Below are 22,641 nucleotides of genomic sequence, written 5' to 3' on the forward strand. Positions count from 1 at the left end.
GGTGGTAGTTCTCCTTTCTGGAGAGCACATGAGCACAAACCATGTGGTTTTTTAGAGGAGCTGGTCTGCTCACCTGATTGCATTCTGGTTTCTGAGCTGACTGGTAAAGAGTTTAGGGGGGTCATGCTGTTTGGTCTTTTTTAATGTCTTTAGCCTCAGGAGAGGGACCCAGATTTCATATTGCTGGTGCCAGAATAAATGCATGTGATGCCCCTAGTATATAGCAGAAGTGTGCCAATCCTGCACACCAAGCTATAGTTTCTTACCCCATATGGCCCCTTAAGAAAAGCAGATCCCGGTAATTGGTTTTGCACTGAGGCTTTTCCTGACTTATTTCCTGGGCAAAGTCATTAAAGGAACCGTTCCTTCCCAGTCCATGGAGAGAACATGGGCCTTTTACTCTTTTTGGATGCCATCTCATTTCTGGCACCATTAGGGAACAAGAGATGGTGGTGATATTGCCAGGGGACAGGGCCTGAAAGGAATTAAGGATGCTGTATGGAAGTGTTAACGCAAGTGGGATTGGCTGTGGGAATAGGAGGGAGCAGCCTGTATTGTCAGTGGGAGGGAGCTTTGGAGAGAATGGCTGGAGGGTCTGTTTAGGGAAGGCAGGTGAGCTCTTTTGGGGCTGAGGGAGTGGGGACCATTGGTGGATTCTGTATTGGGGAGATAAGGTCTAGCTCCAGTGTACCTTGAGGGAGCTGAAAGGATCCAGGAAGGGTGCTTGTTTTGTGTTGGCAGGGAAGGCTTTCAGCTGCTGGAATGGCAGGGGTGGCAACGTGGTGGTTAAAGTGCGTGTTCCGGATGGAAGAAGCAGGAGACAGTGAAGCCTGGGTGTCAAGCAGGAGATGGGAGGGATGGGCAGGACACTCAGATGCAGTTTGGTGCTCAGTATATGAATGGTTAACACTTCCCTCCCTCTCATCTCCACATAGAGCCCCAGTAAGGTCCTTCCTTGCCCCTGTTGCTGGGCCCAGCACGTTTGCCTGGGGCGAGGAGGTGGGGCAGCATCTAAAAATCTGCAGATATTTACATTTTTGTGCTGCCCTCTAAATCAAAACCAGCTTTTGGGATTAGCCACAATGTATCTGAGGGAAGGAAAGTAATTTCCAATCTAATCTGGACTGACAAAAGGACACGTGCTGCCAAGCAGAGAGCAACACACGCTCTCTGGGGCCAGGAGCCCAGCAGCAGCAGCAAGCATAGACTGGGGGAGCTGTTCAGAGGGGATGTGCAAGTGGGCACAGGGTCGAGGGGGCTAGCCCATTTACCCAGGGCCAGTGTGTTCTCTATTCTGCCTCAGTTCAGGTAAGAATCACGGTTCGCTTCATGTGGATTTCTCCTTTTTCTGTGTTCCCTGGTTGATTTGAAGTTTGGGCTGAGGTCTTTTCTAAAGCTTTGCCACTGGTTTCCTGCATGACACTGGGTAAATCACTTACCCTGGGGCAGATTTGGCCCTGGCATAAGCGGACCCAGTCTCATTGACTTCTGTGCAAGCTTTCTGTCTTCACAATCAAATTAGATTGGCCTCTTTTCCTCTTTCTACCTGCATATAAAATGGGGGCCCTAATCAGAGGGGGAACTAGCAGGGTTTGCAACCTAGGCAGAACCCTGCCAGAGGGTGGGAAGTGAGAGGGATGTCTGCTGAGTGCCAGAGGGGACAGGGTGCTGAGCACAAGGGAGAGTGGGAGTCTTGCCTGCTCCAGGGACTCAAACAAGGTCCCTGGCTGCTGCTGCTGCTGCAGCAGGGCAGTCTCCCTGCTCCAATTGTTGCTGCTACAGTGGCTGTACCGTGTCCCTGAACATGGCTGCTGCTGTTGCCAGGGCATGAATTCCCCAGGTGGCTGCCATTCTGGTGCCCCCACTAAGTTGGCGCCTAGGGCTGGGGCCTCCTTTGCCCACCCTTCTTATGTTACTGCTCCTAATACTAAAGATATTCCCCTCTCCAGGATCTGTCTGTCTAGGAAAGTCTATCTAGCAAAGCACTCTCAGGCCCTGGTAATAAAGGCTGCATAAGCGAGCAGACATTTGCTGTTCATGGCTTTCCAGCAAGTAGTCCCCCAGGCATTGCCCCGTCTAGTTGTAAATGGCTCCAAGCAGTAGATCGCCTCCCCTCTCCCTCAGGGAGACCATTCCTCTGTCTAATAGTTTTCACTCTTAGGAAATGCTTCCCGACTATTCATGCTGAAATTCTCCCCTTTGCTCATTTTCTTCCCGTTATTCCTTGGGTCCCCTCTGACCCATTTCTTTCCTTCCTCTGTGTTTACAGCTTCTTCCCTACACTTGTAGCTGGTTGCTGTGTGATAGATTAGTCAGCCTTTGCCCCAATTACATTTAATTGGTTCTCTTTTATTTCCCCTCACAAATCAATCACCTGAATCATACTTGTGGTTTCTCACTGAGGTCCTTGAGTTTGTCTGCATCTTTCTGATGTCTGGGGTATGGCTCCAATCCCCACCCCCACCCCGGTGCATGGTATTCCAAGTGCAGTCTCACTAGATGTGGGTAGGAAAGCACTATAACCTCTGTTTGGTGATGTCTTCCCCTCTCACTGCTAAAGCAAATACAATTTCACCCCACTCCCCCTGCCTTGGCTCCTCCCGCACACTCTGTTTTGCTTCCCCAAACTTGCTCCCTGCTCTCCTTGTTCTCTGCCTGGATCTCTGGTCCCTGCATGGCTGTCTCTCCTGATGGCAGTACTCCCCTCCCCCTAGTCCAGCCACTTCTGCTCTGTCTCACCCGAGAAACTTGTCTTTCTCCTTTGCTTACGCTTGACTGTCTCCCTGAAGCGCCATTTGATGCTGTGCAGGGAGGGCACCCTAAAGATACAAAACGTATTGTTGTCTGTGAGTAACCATGACGTTTGTGCAGAGGGGTGGCTGGAGTTTGGGCAGTGCTTCTGGAAATTGGACTCGTACACACCCAGCTTCACAGATCCCCTTGCCTTGCAGGAGGCTGAATGAGATTCCCTGCCCTTGGCAGTCACTGCTGCAGGTGCAAGCAAGGCCTTGTTATTTGAAGGATCCCACAGTGCATTGCAGGCAGCCTTTGGCCTCTGCAGAAAGGTGGTCCTTTGTGGAAGGCATTAGACATTAGTTATTGGGTTCTTTCCCAGGCTCTGCCACATACTTCCCATGGGACCTAGAATAAGTCCAGTGTGTGTGTGTGTGTGTGTTTCTCCATTTCTGAAGCGGGCATAACCTTTCTCCACCATATGAAAGTGTTCTAAGGCCATTTATATAACAGTAGGGGTTAATGTATATACTGTTAGGGATTAACAGTAGGTACACGTATATAATGGTAGGAGTAACTCACCTGTGGCTGAAGTGCAGCCACCTCTGGGGTGATGCTTGTCAGCAGTGCAACACGGCAGTGACAGCGTCACAGATGGTGCAAACTCTTCTTTGTCATTGAGATGGTCCCAGAGAATTCTAGGAAAGCATAATGCAATGTTGCAAGCTGGAATTTGGAAAGGACACGAGTCCTGATGCATCTGCTCCCTTGAGAAAGGGCCGCAGAATGCTTCTGATAATTGGCAGCAGCTGGACTGCACTCTGTTCTGTGGTGGGGTTGATAGTGACTCAGTGGAGAGACCTCTGCTGAGGCAGCAGCATCTGTAGCAGTCCAGGATTTCCCTGGAGGCTGACCAAGCCACCACTGTAGCTGGGGGCTGTTATAAGTAGTTAGTGTTATGTACATTGACTCTCTTGTGTAGTCTCTGGAGTAATGGCTTAGACCTAGCATGTAACAGGGTAGGTCCTAGGGCTATCTCTAAGGCTTCTATGTCTATGCTTGACCTGATTTCTCTTCTTTGCCTTCTGTCTTTTCTCAGCCACTCCTTTTGTATAGTGACACCGTGCTTTGGCTTGGGAAGGCACAACGCATTGGACTCAGGCCTTGGAGCTCCCGCCAGGTGTGGGGTGTGATTTTCGGAGATGGTGGAGTCCCCTGAGGAGCTGCATGGATCCTAACACTGCATTCAAGGGGAGGAGGCTAGTGGCAGGAATGGGTTGGCTGTGGATGGTCTGTCTCTTTCACCTGGCTGCCTCTTTGGAAGGTAAGAACTGGTTTTATTCAAGGAAACTTCATTCTGAAGCCTGCCTTGTGTGTGTGGTGGTGGTTGGGGGGGGGGGGTGGGGGGGTTGGAGGCTGTGGAGGAAGCTGTACAGGTTCCAGCACCGTCATGTTCATTAAGTCATGAGATGGGTGGGGGGAAGAGTGGGGTGTCTTAGTTCTGTTCCCAGTGGGGCAAACATCCACATCACAGCAGTACTCCATCGATTAGTCTGTGCAGGGACTGAATTGCCTGCATGCTTCTTGTAGATAAGGCACTTGGTGCGGGCCCTGGGTGTATGAAGGGTCCTGAATGTGTGGGGAGGCTCATAGCCTCGTGTCCTGCTTGCTCTGTAAGATAGGGTCTCTCAGACTGGAGTTACAAACTCTTGCCCTGACAGTGCCAAACACTTGCTCTCAAACTGTGAGGATGAGGGTAATGTGCTATACTGGAAACAAGAAGCAGCAGAGATTAATCCAAGGGAGGAGGGGAGGGGGAGTGAGGCTGGAGTGCTGACAGAAGTGTGGGGTGGCTGGGGAGGGGGAGATAGGAGAGAGGAAGGTGAGAGAGATGAAGGGAGGGAGAGAATAAGAGGTGGAAGGGGTGGTGTTGTCAACAGCCCCCTCGTTTGTGCCAAGGAGAATCCCTGTGGCCACATATGCTCACTGACCCGCACAGGTTTGTGATGAATGCTCATCTTTCACTCATACGTGAAAGCCTTGGAGAAGGAGGGAGGGCAGGGGCTGGAAAACAGGAGGGAGGTGAGGAAAGGCAGGCATGGAGAGAGGGAAGAAAGGAGGAGGACACGGGGACAAAAGGGGAGGGGGCCTGGAGGCCTGGGGCTTGGAGGAAAAGCAAGAACCATATCTACAGCAAAGAGGAAGAAGTGCCATCCCAAGGATCCTGGATGTAGAGAGGAGGGGTGCTTTTTGAGTGGAGATGGGGCAGTAGGCAAAGGTGTATCGCATAAATCGGTGTTGTGCACAACGTGTCCCTCTGAAAAAGGAGCACGTGTTCCAAGAGTGGGGAGGGTGACTGGTCTGGGAGTAAACCTCATGGGGCTGACCAGCCAGAGTGGTGCATTGCACTCCATGAGGCATCATCAGTGCTTGGGGAACTGCTGGAGCTGGAGCTCCAGCTGCAGACTCTTGCGGGTATAGGAGACAGCGAGGTGTTTAAATTTTGGTCTTTCAACCTCAGCTGTCCTTGCAGGATTATGGGGTATAGCACTGTGTTGGGAACAAATTGCTGTCCTTGCACCCTCCAGAGTGCTATTCTTGTTCAGTCTTAAAGAGCTTTCCCAAAAAAGGGCAATTGTCCTTCACTTCACAGATGGGGAAACTGAGACACAGAGTGGGGGAGTGACCTGCTGATGGCCACCCAGCAAGTCAGTGTCAGTAGGGAAAGAACTTCCAAGCACCCCTTGGAATTGCCCTTCCTGAAATTCAAAGAACCCCTTGCTGATCTTTAGTCCATAGCAGTGAATGAAGCCACAAGTAACAATGTAATATGCTTCACAGAGCGGAGTTGGATTTTTCCTAGGTGGGGGTAGGAGCTATACACCCATGTGTTACAGAGAGAAGATGGTGCAGACTCGCAGGATGCCTGTACATGAGCGTGGAGGCGGCTTCGATATGCTGTAATTACAGTGTGTCAGAGCAGATTTGATTAATCGAGTCTGCTGGAGCATGGCAATTACTGCACTCGAGCAGCCTCCTGTGTCTCGTGTAGCAGTGTCCCTGCGCTTCAAAATGGTGGCAGGGGACTTGAATTAAAGTTTGTTCAATGAACTTTAGTTCAAGGGCCCCTGCCGCCACTTTGAAGCACGGAGACACTGATACATAAGATGCTGCAGTGCTTTAATTACAGCAGCTCTCGGAGCTGTTCCAATTAAAGCACTGCCCCCCTCCCCACTCCCAGAGCGCGTGTAAAAGTGCCCCCAGGGTCTGAGGAGCTGAATTGGGACCTTCTCATGCAGATGCCCCATGGCCTGATAACACAGCTTCCAAGATGATCTGCATCTTGGGCTGAGATGCCCCTTTTCCCCTTGACAGGCAGGGGGCAGAGAAGTACTTGTCACCTTGGTGGGACCAGCAGCTAACCCATACATTTCTGTGAGGTGACCTAGTGAGCAGAAAATGGACTGGTGCTCTTTGTGCTGGTTTCTGATGCATGAAGGAGGCCTGAAATTTAGAAGTAGAAGTTATATCAAGCAATGGTGTTCTTTGGTTCTTGGAAGTTTCAGCTGCTGATTGTAATATTTCTCACTGTCTGGGTGGGACAGTGTGTATGGATCTTCAGAGGAGAGCCCTTTCCCCCCCAAGTGTTTCTCAGATTCGTAGATTCATAGATTGTAAGGTCGGAAAGGACCTTGGAAGATCATTGGGTCCAACCCCCTGCACCAAGCAGGAAAGATAAGTGGGGGTCAGGTGACCCCAGCAAGGTGACACAGCCTGCACGTGAATCACTTCCCAGTGTCTGCCCCAGTGGCTTGCATGACCATACTCCTACCCATTCTCTAATAGTGGAGAAACAAAGCGTAAAAGACCTCCATGTGCCATGTTAAGAAAAGAAAAAGAAAATAAATGTGGCATTTAGGGATGGAGAATTAAAAATAACTAAAATATTTCAGCTGTCTTCCCATGTACGAGAGGGGTGAAAGAACAATATTTTCTTTTCCTTTGCAGATTACCTTTAAGAACGACTTTATCAGGTGGTAATAGGGAAGACATCCTTTTATACAGTTTGATGGGGTTTGGGACTGCGAACTGAAGGCGACATTTCCCTCAGCAATTCAAAATGAACCTCTGTTTTTTTCTGCATAGTAGAAAAATATTAGACTGAAGCTATTTTATGCCTCTGGTATCTCCAAAGCAGAACATGTCTGCCTTAAATTTCACAGACGTGATCTTCAACCAAAATAGAACTTCTTTGGAAAATTTGAGGTATTTTGGGAGAGGGGACCTTTCTTGTAGCCTGGGCAGGTTCCTTGAACATTTTAAGTGGTGTTGTCATCCAGTTGCTGAAATGAAGCTTCCAGCTTTCATTGTAATGCTGTTTCCTATATTCATAGTGTTAAGAACTTGCCACATTTGAGGCTTAGCTGCATTTTGGGTTGAAGGTGTATTCCTTTCCCCCACCTCCCTTTGAAAGATTTAAACCTTTTTTTGAGTGAATGCAAGGTGTGGGGGAGAATAGTTTCCTTTTAAGAAAAAACATCAATCAGTTTGTTATAGGATAACAGAATTAAGAACAGGAAATACTTTTCTGTTATGAAAAGCACCAGTGGAAATCTTGCAACTTCATGGTGCTATAATACAGTGCAGCGCTATGGCAAAAAAGGCTGTGTGATTAGGGGATTGCAATTAGGCAGTGAAATAGCCCTCGCTGAGGACCAGTGTGAAGTCTCATTCCACAAGATACTGGTTTTGATCTGACCGAGTTTTAAATGTTTGAAATTGCTTGCTGTTCGTGCAGAGCATTTTGAGGGATTTTTTCTCCCCCTGCTAAACCCATTACATACACACTTAAAGAATAATGTGTTCTGCATGTATAAATAGATAATTTTACTTTACAGTGGGTGCATCTACACATGAGCTTAAGTGTGCAGTAGACTAATTTGCTGCAGTGTAAGGTGTCACCGTCTACACATGCAACGCTATTAGACCTCAGCAAGCTATTTTTTGCTGCTGTAAGATAGTACGGTTGGCAACAGTATGACATTACGGTGGTGAAAATAACTGCCCCTGTAAATGCTGTCCCAGGTGTAAATTGTGTCCGGTCAGTCCAGGCAGTATGGGGCCAGACTTTGCCTGATGCTTGAACACACTGCTTTGCTCTTTTGGCACTCTGATGCCCCAGCCAGACCCAGCGCCATGACCTGGAGCCCAGGGCTGACCCCCTTCCCTCCCCTACACTCAAGCCCACTGCCAAGAGGCTACTCTAGTGTGGCTCAAGCTGCTGTAGTCCCAGGTGCTCGTGTCCCTGGTACAAACTGTACCAGAGTTTATTGCATCACACTAATAGCATGTATAGATGCACCCAGAGAGTTGTTCAGACTCCAGAATGGATCCAGACTATAGAATGGCTTCATTGCATCTTTAGCATAAAAGTGGTGAATTGGGCATTGCCACATTTTACCTCTTCCTACCTTTTATATTGAGTGGTGAAAAACAGTCAGTACTGTTTATAATGTCTGTAGTATTCATAGTAAACCAGTCACTGGTTTATAGTGAAAACCCTCTTAAGTGATTAACAATAACCAAATGATTGTTGGAAGTGGTCTTACAATGCCATGGAGAGGAATCATACTTTTGAAACATCATGTTAAAAGTCATCTGCAAAGTCAAAAACTTTGTCTCCTGAAATAGGCATATGCCTTCTTTGCTTGATTCTTTATTTGTAAAGAAAACTTGACATTGATTTTATTTTTCTTTTAAGGAAACAGAAAGCTTTCGGCTTTATTCCAAGTGCATGTGTTTCATATTAGATATTCAGGGCTGGTATTGATTGGAAGACTCTATAATCAGTAAAGAACTAGTAAAATGATGACCTTACAAGAGGCAAGGTACTAGAGAGTTAGCAATTAAAAGGAGAAGGCTTATTGGCAACCTGTTTAAAACTCTTGTTGATGTTGTTGTTAATGCATATTTATTATCACCAATGCCTAACGACCATTTTGATGAAGAGCATCTGACCCATCTGTTAAAACTTGAATTCTCATTACAAACACCTTCTGAGACATCCAGCAAGTGTTCTAAGGAAGACCTGAGCTGGCATTTTTGACGTGTCAGGCAAAAAATAAATAGGAAAAAGGTAGGTTAAACAAAAAATCACCCCCCCTAAAGAACAGGCCCTGTTGATTGTAAGACGACAACACAGAATAGAAAGCATTATGCTTAGTATAAAGTGTCTTTACATTGTATAAGAAAAGATATTATGGTATCCTAGTAGAGAAGTAACATATGATTGCATAATTTGGTGGTATTATAACTTACAGGTCATTTAACCTTACCTTTGGCATTTCCTGACTCTTGATTACTTAATTATGCACAGCCTGACATTAGCATACGGGTATATTTTGAGCACTTATGTCCCCCCATTTCCCAGGGCGGGTTTTAGGTGAAAAGGGGTGGGGGATAAGGTTAAGAAGGCCTCCTTACCTTTTTAAGACTTCAGAACCCTACTGGCTTGCAAAAAGTTTGTGCAGATTCCATAGTCTGGAACTGTTGACTATCATGGATATCCTTGACAGAAGCCAACATAACCCTTGAATGAGGCCTCCTTTGTATGACGAAAAATACTCCTTAACCATGGCAACTTCTCTGATCTTTTGATATAGCTTAGAATTTAACACTAGCACAACATGCAGCTAATCATCACTAAACTACTTGGAACGAACTTGTACATTAGATTTGACTGAGTAGTTCTCATACCACTGATGTTTGCCAGTGCAGTAGTGATACAGACATTTTCGCTCATTAAAGAAAAATAGTTTAGTAGTATTTTAAGACGGGCATGTTTGACGAGAAGTCCAGCTTTACTTGTCTCATTAAGGTCAATTTAGAACTTTCTCTCTTGCATCATGAAGTCTTTCCAAGGCATATATATATAGCCTTGACTTTCATTTTATTTTGATTACACTGCAACTACGCTGTATACAATGGCATTTTGGCTAAAAGTAAACACTATTGCTGTATGTCATACTGAATTTTCTATTTAAATAATTATTGGTGAGAGCTTTTATGAACTATGTTCAATCATTTTGTTTGCTTGTTTTACTTAAAAAAATAGCTGCTATAAGTATGCAATTAAATTACTATTTCACTGTACCACACTTGCAGCATTGGAAGTGATTCTAAAGAGATTAAAGCTGTGCTGCCTATTTTTAGCATATATTTTCTTATTTTCACCTAAATTAAAATTTTTAGAAAGGCATAGTTAATTCTTAAAGAAAGTAATATTTACACCATCTGAAGTCAGCTTGAGTATAGGTCACATGAAATGATAAATGTCCTTGTCTTCTGTATAAGATACATAGTAAACAAAAACTCATAAAAGTGCACCGTGTTGATGTTGTTCTAAAAATGTATTTCTCTGAAAAAACAGCTTGTGAGAGACCACAGTAATAACTTACTCCTCAGAGGTGCATCTGCCTGTAAAATATCTTGTTGAATGTATAGTGTATTCATGCTGAGAAAATTATTAACATTCCTTTCCTGAAGAGAGGAGAGATCAACAAGTACAGGGAGTAAGGGATGAATCTTAAGGTGATGGGTATCCTGGAGGCAATGGAAATTTGAACTACACAGTAGCTTTCAGGATTTAGAAAGTTTCTGAATAAGAGAATGAAATTAATGGTAGGACCGAAGACTGAAAATTATAATAAGATGTACAAAAGAGGAGTATTTAAGATTGTTGAAAAAACTGTGCCATCTTATGGAGATTATTTGGGAACTACGATGTGCTCATGAGATTATATTGCAATGCATAGCACGACGAGTAGGTTTGAGATGGCACATGCTCAGCATTGATATATTCTGATTTGGATCGCTGTGCTGTATACAGGCATAGTCCTTCACATTTTATTTTTGCTTGTCACATTTTTTTTTCCTGACTTGGAAATGACTTGGTCTAGAAGCTCTGCATTTGTTTTCTTCTGCTGGTTTTGGCAAGGACTGGTGCCTTCTGTATAGTTTTGGGAGTGGGATTGTTGACTAATCTAGATCTTTGTGAAGGGATTTATATAAACAGTATCAAGACGGCCGTGTTGTTTGGGAGTAGGGAGAGAGAAATGGGGTAAAAGCTCTGAGGAAAACACTATAGGATGGAGTTAGAGGAAGTAACTGCTGTGGGTAGTGACTGGATTGGCAAAAGCCATGTGAGGTATCATGAGGAAATAAGGCAGGAAGGCACATCTGACAGCAGGTTGATCCTTCCCAATTAAATCTACAAGATCAATTTTAGGTTGCCAACAGACATTGCCTTTGTGCTACCATAAAGATTTTTACCATGAAGAGAAAGTGAACAGACCTCCATGCCGTGTGTTGACCTCCATGCCCAAATATGTGACCATGATAAAAGATAGTTTAAATCTGTGCCACTACTTTGTAGTGGACATCTCTTTGTTTTAAAGCAGGAAAGCAAAGGCAGTTGGTGCCCATGCTCTCCAGTCACCCCAGGCAGGTGCTTCAGGGACTATATCCTCTACACATCAGGAATTCTTCTGAAGGAGAATCCCCACGGTATGCTGGATCGGGCCTCTGAAGCCCCAGGAACACCAGCTCAGGTTTTCATAGTTTCATAGTTGGTAGGGTTGAAAGGGACCTGAGCAGATCATCAAGTCTGACTCCCTGCCATGGGCAGGAAAGAATGCTGGGGTCAAACGACCCCGGCTAGGTGTCTATCTAGCCTCCTTCTGAAGAACCCCAGGGTAGGAGCGAGCACCACTTCTCTTGGAAGTTGGTTCCAGATCCTAGCCATCCTGACTGTGAAGTAGTGCCTCCTGATATCTAGCCTGAATCATGCTTGCAGATGTGTGCTCCAAGTTTTGTTGTGCAGGATCAGGACTCTGAAGCCCTGGGAGTGGCAGGGGCCCGACACTGCTACAATGGAAAATGTCTGTTTTGCCCAATGAAGCAGATCATCTGTTTCAGGTCCTCACCTAGCACAGCTGATCCACTTCACTTGGCAATGGGCCTGTTATAGCAGAGGTGAGCTGGGGGTTGGATCTAGCCCATCAAGGGATTTTAACTGGCTTGCAGCCCAGGGTGGGGGCAGTGCAGCAGCTGGACTTGGCTTCCTGCCAGCATGCCCTGCACCCTCCTGAGGGTGCTGGATGGAGTAAGTGGGTGTTCTTGTGGGGGTTCCCGGCTGCCCACTCCATCTGACACCCCTGGGCACTGGGTGCAGGGTGGATGGGCCGGGGCTGGATAGAACCAATTGCCTTCGTCTCCTCCCTGCCACCCACCAGCCTGCAGTAGCTCATTGAAATTGCTTAAGTGACCATTCCAGCCCAAATAATTTCTCACCCCTGGGTTATAGCCATGCATGTGCCCTCCTGATAGGGAGAAAGAAACCTCATAAGAAGTATGCAGGGAAACCCCACTCAGGACTGGAGGGAGGGTCCAGACAAACAGCTCAGCTTACTGTACAGTTTGAAAACTTTTCTGGGACAGCTGTCACCTCAGCTGTTGCCAACAGCTTTTTTAAAAAACGTAAGGAAATTCTGGGCAAGAATCCTTTCGTGAGTTTGTAAGTGACCCCCTAACAATCTTCTTCATGGTAGCTGACCCTCTCTTGAGTGAATATATAATCAGAATTAAGAAGGATACAGTGGAAATTGAGTAGACCCTCCTTAGTTGGCCCTGTACTGGGGGAAAAGGAGTCACTCTAGGAAATGAAAGAGGAATCAGTTTAGAAATAGTAACAAAGAAATGGAGAGCCTCATTTGCTGGTGGAACTCACTGCTATAGGAAGATGTGGACCAACGAAGAGAGAGACTGGCCATTTTTTTAAAGCAGTGGAACTTTTTTTGCCTATGCAAGTCAAAATAACAGTAGGGAGAACTAGAAAAATAAACCTCATATTTCCAAATTTAAGACTGTTGCACGGGTCAGGGAAGGACCTTCCTTGCTTCCTTAAGTTTAAGGCCAAAAGGGGCTGTAGGCACATCTTGTCTGACCTGTATGCTGTAAGGCATACAGTTTCACCAAGATCTTCCTGTTTTGAGCCTAGCTTTGAACCCAGTACAAAATACTGCTTGTTGACGAGATGCAGTATGAGGAGCTCCTGTCTCCCTTGAGAGCACTCCATGTTGTCTTCTGCTAGAAGGCAGGGTACTGGACTCTGCGTGAGTGCTGCCATGGCACAAAGGAAGCCCATGGTTTACACTCATAGGGCTAAAGGTTGGATTCCTGGTAGCAGCAGTCACTGGTGTAGTCAACTTTCTTGCCACCCTTGAATGCTGGATTTGATGGATTGATGGCATGCTCTGGAGGGGAGAGGTAGGATGCTGCTAGATGTAGGCTGGTGATGTGGCTTTGTTGGGCAAGGTTGCAGGGCTGACTGTGGTCACTGCCCTGACCCACGGTCTTTCAGCTACTCAGCATGGGGCAGAAGGAGGGTAGCAGTGTGGGACTGCAGGGCATTAGGCATGTTGCCTGAGTTCCTCCTTGTCAGAGCAATGGGATTCTGCTCACATGCAGGGAACGCACATCCCAGCTTGTTAAATATTCACCACCGGGAGAGACTTCTGTTAGCTCTGGGCGGCCTGTATCTGTTAGCCTGTGAATTATTTGTGCGCTCAATAAAGATTACCTGGGTCGTGGGCGAGAAGCCATCAAGGGAATATACTGCCTGCCAGCAGTGCAGAGCCCAGCTTCTGATCAAGACTTTTCTATTTTCTCTTTTTCTTCCTCTCCCTGCCATCACCAAGCCCCCTCTTCTCTCTCTGTCTCTCTCTGTCTCTCTCCATCCCTCTCTTAAATTCCAACTTTTTATGGAGCTGTCTTTGGTTACTTGAGCATGGGGAATGACTCGCACCTGATATAGAAAACCTCCTTTGTTCTCCGAAAAATAAAGCTTCCCTCTTTTCCCATCAAAATGAAGCCATGTCCCAGGAACAACACAGAGCTGAAATATCAGAATACCACTCCCAAGGGAGGGCTGTGCCATTCAGGCACCAGTGGGAGCAGGACAGTGTTCTGAGGCATGGGTGGCTTGGGCAGCATTAGACCTCAGGTGAGTGTGACCCTTTCAGGGCGGGCCTTGATTTGGCCATCTGTCTTTCAAAGCGAGCCCAGTCTCTTCTGCTGGCTAATCTTAAAGGTCAGGCCAGGGGAGAGACATGGTTCTGATTCCCTGTTCCCTTTGTGCCATGTGGATCTCAACTCAGAGACTGATGTAGGGTCAGCCTTATACCTACCTCTGTCTAAACACTTGGAACAACTGTGCTGTTAGTGGTCTCTACACAGCATTTGGTCTCTCTTGTAAATGGAATTTCCTAGTCTGTAGAGAAAAGTTGAGAGAGAAAAAAATAAAAACAGCAAAAAATTAGCATTTCATTTTCCAGGACTGCAAAATGCTTCCAGTTTGCAAATATATTGCTGTGTGTGGACACCACACCCTCTTTGCCCAGTGCCCTTTGTGGTGGTCTCAAGGACATGGGCCCTTGGCAGGCTATTGTGGACAGAGATTGCCTTCCTGCTGCCAGTATTATGTTGGTTGGAACCTGGACAGCAGATTTCAGTCTCTAAGGCTGTTAAGTATACCTTTCCACCAAGGACCAGCAACATGACAGAGTGTTTCCTTGGGTAGAACATGTTCCACGGAGGTGCATGCCACTCCTGTGAGAATCAGTACTTCATAAGGCCAAAGTAGTTGCATGGGGAGAGGCTGGCAGAGTTTACTAGTCTGGTACCTTGCACTCTGGATTGGGCTGAATCTTGGAGGCACAGACTGCAGGAACTTCTTTTCATAGGGTCTTGTAGGAGATTAGCTCAAAGTTCAGAACAGACTGGCAGTTCCTGAGCACTCCTTGAGCCTCTTCCTGGAGTCCAGGTCTTCCAAAAGGCAAGTAGGTATATGTGGGCCCAGAGTGGCCCTGCACACCCTGCAAGGGAAGAGGTATAGAAGGGAGCCTTGTAGGACACAGAATGGATTTACGCAGCTTGTATCTGGAAAAGCACAATGCATATTTCCTTTTTTGTTTTAACAGAAATCCTTCTAGATACCACAGGAGAGACCTCGGAGATTGGCTGGACCACCCACCCTGCTGATGGGGTAAGTGCTCCCGGACCCTCCTCTTTCTTCCCCTCCTTCTCTTCCAGTAGATAGATCTGCACAGCCCCTGGGGAGAGCAGAGCTGAAACAGAATAGGTTTGGTTCTAGCTTCAGTGCCTGTGGACTGTCCAAAGCACTGTGCCACTGGAATGGTTTCCAATATGCTGGAGTTTCTCTTGTGAGATCTTCAGCTTCAGTAGAGTTAACCCCATTGATTCTAAGTCAGACACCTTAGAATCATAGAGAAGTAGGACTAGAAAGGACCTTAGGAGAGAAAGATAAGGAAGATGGAGGGGAGCTGGTGATGTTGCTATATTGAGTTCTGTAATGCTGTGCTGCAGGTTGAGTTGACATGAATGTTGTTTAATGCCAGCCCCCCCCCCCCCCCCCCCCCCGGGAGCCCTCCCTCACCCCAAGTGCTTCCCTGTACCACCCAGTCCCAATGTGAGGCTGTCAGCCTTCCAGTCTGCAGGCAAGGAAAAGGCTAAAATGCGAGGGTTATGGCTCCTGAACAGCCCTGGCATGTCCCAGCAGGGACAAATCTCAGCACGCCACCAGTTCCCACTTACCTAAGCTGGAAAGTCTGTGGATGTAGTGTCAGCTTGACCAGTCCTCTTGACCCAGACCTCAGTGTTCATAGTGTCCCAGTTTTGCCCCCTAACAATATCCATCTCCTTCTCCTGCCCACCTTCTTCATTACAGTGGGATGAGGTGAGCGTCCTGGATGACAAGAAGCGTCTGATCCGGACCTTTGAGGTCTGCAATGTGGCTGAGCCTGGACAGAACAACTGGCTGCGCACTCACTTCATTGAGCGGCGTGGAGCCCATCGGGTCCACGTCCGCCTTCGCTTCTCCGTGCGGGACTGCGCCAGCATGCGGACCGTGGCCTCCTCTTGTAAGGAGACCTTCACTCTGTACTACCACCAGGCAGAGGCTGACACAGCCACCCAGGCACTGCCCGAATGGCGCGAAGGGCCCTGGACCAAGGTGGACACAATTGCAGCTGATGAGAGCTTCTCACAGGTGGACAGCACGGGGAAGGTGGTGAAGATGAACGTCAAAGTGCGCAGCTTTGGGCCACTCGCACAGCGTGGCTTCTACCTGGCCTTCCAGGACTCAGGGGCCTGCATGTCACTGGTAGTTGTCCAAGTCTTCTTCTACAAGTGCCCGGCGGTGGTTAAGGGGTTTGCTTCTTTCCCCGAAACCTTTGCTGGCGGGGAGAGGACCTCGCTGGTGGAGGCGCCGGGGACATGTGTGGCTGATGCAGAGGAGGCGAGCACAGCTGGGTCCTCGGGTGTCAAGCTGCACTGCAATGGGGAGGGTGAGTGGATGGTGGCCATCGGGAGGTGCACCTGCAAGGCTGGCTACCAACCTGCCGATGATGAGCGAGCCTGCCAAGGTGAGAGAGTCTCTCCTCCTTCCCTGCCCTCTCCCTTACCTGCCCATCCTCTGCTAGGTCTTTAAGCCTGTTATAATAGTTGTTAAAATTGGTCTGATGGGAATCCTGGGCATTGTTTGTGTCTGTGGTGCTGGTGGTGTTCTCCTGAGTGATGTTAACCACAGTGTTTTGCTTGGCCTAGTCCATTGTCCCATTAGGAACTGGACAGATCCCAAAACCTTAAACTCATTTTGTTGGGACAGTCCTGAACCTCACATTAATCCCTCTGATGCTATGAATTCCTGATTCCTTACCCTCCACTAGACCAGGGCCTGGCAAGCTATGGCCTATGGGCCAAATTTGCCTCATGAAGGTCCAGTCTGGTCCCAGGAGGGATGGAGAATCAGTGGCACACAAGCTTTTTATGTTCCACCAGTCCCCTCTTCAGCACTACCCACCCCCCTGCAGCCTCCCTGCTACTGTGCCATACCTGTGCCTTGCTACAAAATTTTCCCCTCCCTATTGCCACTGGGGAGGGGGATCGGGGAATCAGCTAAGTGCAGGCAGTTTGGATGCTCTAGAGGTTGGAGAATTCCAGTTCGCAGTAGGGTGATGAATTGCAAGCGCTAGCCTGGGGCAGCAAAACCCCCTGCACTAGACCAGCCTGCTTCTTAGTCATAAGATTCCTTCAGTGCTTCACCCAGCACTAGTGTGAAGCCCCCTAAGCAGCTGTGTATCAACACACAGCAGCACTACCCAGCAGTTCAGGACAATGTAGGAGGTTAAGAGTAACCTGGAACCCAGTCAAAACAGCAAGGGCAGGTTTACACTATTGCAAAGTAACATACCAAAATGGGAAATTGGATGTAGGGGGTAAGAATCCATGGCCTGCTCTTACTGAAAAATGCTGTGGAGTCTTTCATGGGTATATATTTGTTCCCTTTTCCATGTGTTTTATGAAGCAATTGAAGGTGTAGTTAAGATTTAAAATTGGGACCCATTCATTCAAAAGAGCATTGTCAGAACATTGGAATGATTTGAAAGTAGAGTGCATAAGCCCAGATGCTTATTTCCAGCTGACTAGTAAAGGGGATAAAAATTGGCTCTATGTCTTTTATTTATTGATTTTGTTGAGAAATTGATAGGTGAGGGCCTTTTTCTCTTGCTTCTTACTTTACTTTAGAAATACTGGGAATGCTAGGTTTTTAGTTTTCCTCTTTTTGTTGGAAAGCTCTTTGGCTGATTCAGACCTTGACTAGACTAGGGAAAACAGTGATTTCAGCAATGCTTAATAAAGCTTGCTTAACTGAGTTGAAACTCCCACTTAAGAAAAAGGTAGACACAGTTTAAACGCTGTTGGCTTGACCAGACCTGCTCCATTTAACACTGTGAGCTAGGGTGTTAAAACATGCAAGGTTTTTTTTCTGCTGCCAGAAAAAGTTAGTGGCAAGAAGCCGGGGTTCAGTTTATTAAACCTCTTGTCCAGTTCCTCTGCCAGCAGTCAAGTGATATCTTTTCCCTCGAGCAGCTGGACACGGCTTGGTGGCTTGGGCAGCACCAAGCACCTGGCAGGGGACAGTGAGTTTCCAGGCTTGCTGTTGGAGGTATGTGGCTTGTTGTCTATGTCCTTTCAGTTTTGATTCCTTCTTTCCAATATATTTCCATGAAGCTAATCCTCTTTCTGCCAGCTTCTGGGGGATGTTTTTGTGGGGTGCTGATTCCTGGTACATGGCTGGTGTGAGTCTAGCCAGCTAGTAGGATGCCCGAGTGTGGGTGTCCTGGGAGATACTACTATCCAGGCATAGTTCCAGCACTGTGTAGAAGTGGAGCAGGCTATGTGGCATATGGGGTTTAAGCCTGACCTGATGTATAAAGGGTTTTTGTGTGTGCGTGGTAGAGTAAGGGTTAGGGTGAAACCTGAGGGTACTCAGGTTGCCTCTAGGTTAACTTCCTCAGTAATGTAAAATTGGCTTCCAGATCTGTATTGTAAATACAGGATACCTCTCTTTTGGATCTGAGATTTCCAATATGAGCACCAGAACCCATATCAAATAACTCCCCTTCCAAGGTAATCCCAGTGGTTCTGTTCTCTTTAATTTTCTTTTGTTTTTACAGTCTGCTAGTTGAAAGGTCCATGCGCTTGAGATACAGTGGCCAGGTAGAGGGGAATTGTTAAGGTGAACTAGAGCTTATTAGACTGCCAGCATTGTTTGTGGTACTTTAATTTTGAAATTCTAGACTTCCAAATGTGTTGCGGTTTTTAAATAATTATAGTGTTCTTTTAAGTTCTCTAATTAAATGTAAATGAAATACAGCAAAGGGAAGATTTCTTTTGTGAGTTTTTTTTACTTAACATTGTTTAGTTTGAAATATTTTCTTCTTAAAGTGTTTTACCACAGGTAAAAGTGTATGGTCAAGACACTGGCAGCTTTTCTAAAAAAGCAGTTCCTCAAGTTTAACTTCCAGGACCCTCCTTAGGCACTTGAATGAAAGTCCTGACTTTCAAAAATAGTTGGTGCCCAGCAGTTCTGTTGAAGCTATATGATGGTTTTTATTCAAGAGCCTAAACATAGACTAACCCATAGACTAACCTTTAGGCACCCATTTTTAACTATGGTGTTCAAGTGAGACGTGCCTGCCCAAAGCCAGCACTTTATATGGATTTCAGATGCAGCAGGTTGTGCTGGCAGAAAATGTAATGTACTTAAAACTAAATGATTTGGTTGATGTGGTTTATGAATGATGATATGTCACCAGATATATTATCTAAAAATAAGTTCTTATTTATCACTCCCCCCACCAAAAAAACAACAAAACAAACAAAAAATATCTATCTGTGTGTGTGTGTGTGTGCGTGTGTGTAAAATCTATCAAACCCCTAACCTTAAAAGATTAGAGGCTTATGTAAAGCTGAAGCATTTTCCGAATTATTGAGGCATTCTTTAAATTTAACTTCAGGTCCTATCTTATTTTTAAGAGCTTTCATCCTCTGCTCTTAAATGCTGTATCTCTAACAGCGATAAAGTTTCCTAAAATTGTCCATATTATTCCCCTTCAAAGAAATTTATTAACAATCACTTACCCTTAAAGTGAACATGGCTGTTGCTTCCAGTTGTTCAGGTCCTTGAAGGGCAGAGCCTATTTCAGTGCCTTTCAGATTTGCACACAAGCTAGCCCTGAAAGAAGACATTAAACCAAACGTGCATATCTTCATTTAGCATTCAATTAGACTTTCTCCCCCAAAGCAGTAGCATTGAGGCAAATAGTTACCGCGTGCAGTACTTTTACAATTTGGTCTTATGTATGACTGTAAACTATATCCAACTGGAGGGCCTGGTGGCACTGTGGTGGGGTTACTCGTGGGAGGATAGCCCCTGTAAAATACCACTATGTTGCAACCTCCAGAGAAAGGGGAGTACAAGGTGGTTTAAAACCCTGGCTTCCACTGTCTTGTAGGTAATCCTTGGTTGGAAAAAGGCTAAGGGATGTCACGTTGATTTGTACCCAAAAGCTTGCAAAGAAGAATGTTTCCAGCTATTTGAGTTGGTCTAAAAAAAGATACCGGACTTACCCAAAGAACCTTGTCTACCCTGACAGAAATGCACCCTTACTGAGGCGTTAGGCAAACAGCAGCAGTTCTTATCTGTTGCTGTCTGGCAAAAACTACAGCCACTGAGGCACTGAACATCTGTACTCAGTCTGGATTTGGATTCTATCTCAGTGGTCTAAAGAGAGAATGGTAGGTCTTGGGCAGCCTCCAGTCCTCTATACTTTTGCCTAAGCATACAGGTCAAAGGACTTTGTGTAACGGTTGCAGGACTCTCTACAAACAGATTCATGAGGCACCCGATTAGAGACCTCTTGCACACACACCATGATCCAGAGGATCTGTGGTTGCCTACTACTTGCTTATGCATGCATGTCTTGGAAGACAGACTGCAACAATAATAGGTAGTAATTGTGTTTATTTGGAAAAGTTTTCAAACTGTTAGGCTACAGAGTCCTTGAAAGTAAATATGGGATTTCTCTAACAACATGGCAGAATTAAAACACATTTATTTTTGCTTCCCTTATACTACAGTGAAGACATCAGGGCATGCTGATTGGTTCTGCACTGTGCCCTTTTCTACTGGTTTATGGCATTGTGTGTTCTCTTCCTCTGCTTTTGTTTGAAGACCCCTAGATTACTTCCACAACCCCATGTGGGAAAAATCCTTATGAGTTGGGGTTTGCATTTCAGCATTGCTTTTCCCTGCTGGCAGAGGTCTCTAGCACTATCATTCCTCTTTTGTCAGGTTTCTGATTTGATTCCTCAAGCTCATCATATCTCCTCATTGTTGTTATATTATTTTCTTCAAGTTCTCAGGCAATTCAGGTATAGATGTGTCAATTTTTATTCAAAAGTCCTCTTTCCCCTGTAAAGATAAGCTTATCTCCCTTACGGCTGCCTCAGGAAAAACCAACAGGCATTTACTCCTCTCTATTTAAGGGCAGATTCTACATCAGTGAAACCAGTGGACGCTCAATGATTCAGTGGGTGCAAGATCAGGAAATCAGCAAGGAAAGAATATAGTCTCTATTACTTAGGAGAGATTAGGTTGGCGGGGGGTGAAGGAAGAAGGAGGAGAGAGTTTTCTGATGGGAACTCTTGTGCTGTATTGTCTTTGTAGTCTTACATTTTATAAGAAGTCATGGATATTGGAAGAACCTGGTACCACAAACACTTGCTTATAGCAGAATCGGAGATCATGCATTTTTTGCACTGATGTTTGCCTGGCCTGACTCAGCCCTATGGGTCTACATTTGTGTCTTCCTGAAAGCAAGTAATTTTCCTCCCAAGCTTTGCCCTATCCATTTTTGCAGTTATAAATTAACCGGTTGCCCCGGTGTAGCAAACACTCGAAGCCATCATTGTATTCTGTGCCTGGGTCAACACCGAAGAGTATTTTAAAAATGATTGGTCACTTCTTTACATCTTTTTGTTATAATATTATCATTACAAGGTAAAATAGATAAATATTTTTTATAAATGTCTGTATGTATATACATGCTCACACACACAACTATAGTATTACATAAATCTAGCTGATGCAACACACGTGAGGAGCATGTGTGCGTACACACGCACTTTGTGTTTGCTTCTGCTAATCCGGTGTTCATTGGGATGGACTAGATTGCAAAAAGAATCTAGCATTAGCATCTTTTTTTATCCATTTAATCTCTTTTACAGAGATGCATTAGGTTTCTGATATTTTTTCCCCAGTATTCATTCTATCTGTTTAAAAGTGACATAGACCTATTTGATGACTCGGTCCGTGGGCTTTAGCCTACTAGTTTACTATGGGCTGCCACTGCTGCACAGTGATGGGGATCCAAGGCATCAACTGATTACGGGGGACAAAAAATGATGAAAGGGAGTGATAGTGAGGTCAGAGGGTTAAAACTAATGCACCTTCGGGGGACTCCAAGCAGAGCACCCTGGCCAGCAGCCACCAACTCTCAAAGGCAGCCAGAGGGCTGGTGGCTACTGCCCAGTGGTACTGCTGAGAGATGGGACCGGAGCATGCCCAGGTAAAAGGTCCCAGAGTCCCCAGGGACCCTAACTGAAATAAATGTTATGATTCATATAACAAAATATTCAAGTATTTTTAAATTATCAGACCAAAAATTATTGAAGATGGAATTTCTGCAAGCATAGAAATTTCATATTAGGCTTAAATATAGCCTTCCCCCTCACAACCCCAAACAAAAAAAAATGTAGGGAAAGAACTATCATCTCCCCACTACCCTGTGAGCTTTCAATGTAAAGCAAATGTGATTGTAATGACGACCACATGATGAGAGAGATTGGTCCACAGGTGCGTTCTGGCATGCTGGCTCAGCTGCGTGCTTCAGATTCAGCCCTGTGCATCTCAGCCTTCAGTCTTAAGATGTGTATGGACAGACCCAGCAGTCTGGATGTGGTCACCCGCTGGCCTGACCCTGTGCCCCGGATCTGGCTGCAGAGCGACCCCGTGTGTGGGCCCCACAATGTGTTGGTGCAATGTTGTGTGCCAAACCGTGTCATCTGGCCCACAGGGCTCCTCAGAGGTCTGGAAATTTGGAAGCAGGGGCGTGACAATTAACTCTACCATTGCTTGCTTCCCAACTACTGAGTTTCTGGACCCATGGAGAGACCCACAGTCCAGATGACGTGGCTCTGTGGGTTGGATCTGGCCTGCAGATCAGAGGATGAGCACCACTGCTCTATCCTGTTCCAGACATGAAGAGCCTGATCCTAATCTACCTATTAGGCACTCAAAGCTACTTCTGTGTAGCTACTGGAGTGAGTTTGGGAGCACTTTCAGGGAATAAGTCCCACTCCCACAGCACATGTGCAGGCCTGCAAATTAGGTAGCATAGAGAATTTGGGAGTGGGCCTGCTGGA

General features: G+C 46.1%; 1 protein-coding gene across 1 annotated transcript in view; it reads left to right on the forward strand.

Moving 5' to 3' along the window:
• Positions 1-22,641, forward strand: part of LOC102567866 (ephrin type-B receptor 5) — a 113,029-nt gene that overhangs the window by 17,509 nt on the left and 72,879 nt on the right. Inside the window, exons 2-4 of the mRNA XM_006271790.4 lie at positions 3,833-4,057; positions 14,772-14,836; positions 15,539-16,235. Of these exons, the coding sequence (XP_006271852.1) occupies positions 3,961-4,057; positions 14,772-14,836; positions 15,539-16,235 (859 nt within the window). The 5' untranslated portion in view covers positions 3,833-3,960. The remainder of the gene's footprint in view (positions 1-3,832; positions 4,058-14,771; positions 14,837-15,538; positions 16,236-22,641) is intronic.

This window comes from Alligator mississippiensis, chromosome 4 (assembly GCF_030867095.1).
Source record: "Alligator mississippiensis isolate rAllMis1 chromosome 4, rAllMis1, whole genome shotgun sequence".
Classification (NCBI taxonomy): domain Eukaryota; kingdom Metazoa; phylum Chordata; order Crocodylia; family Alligatoridae; genus Alligator; species Alligator mississippiensis.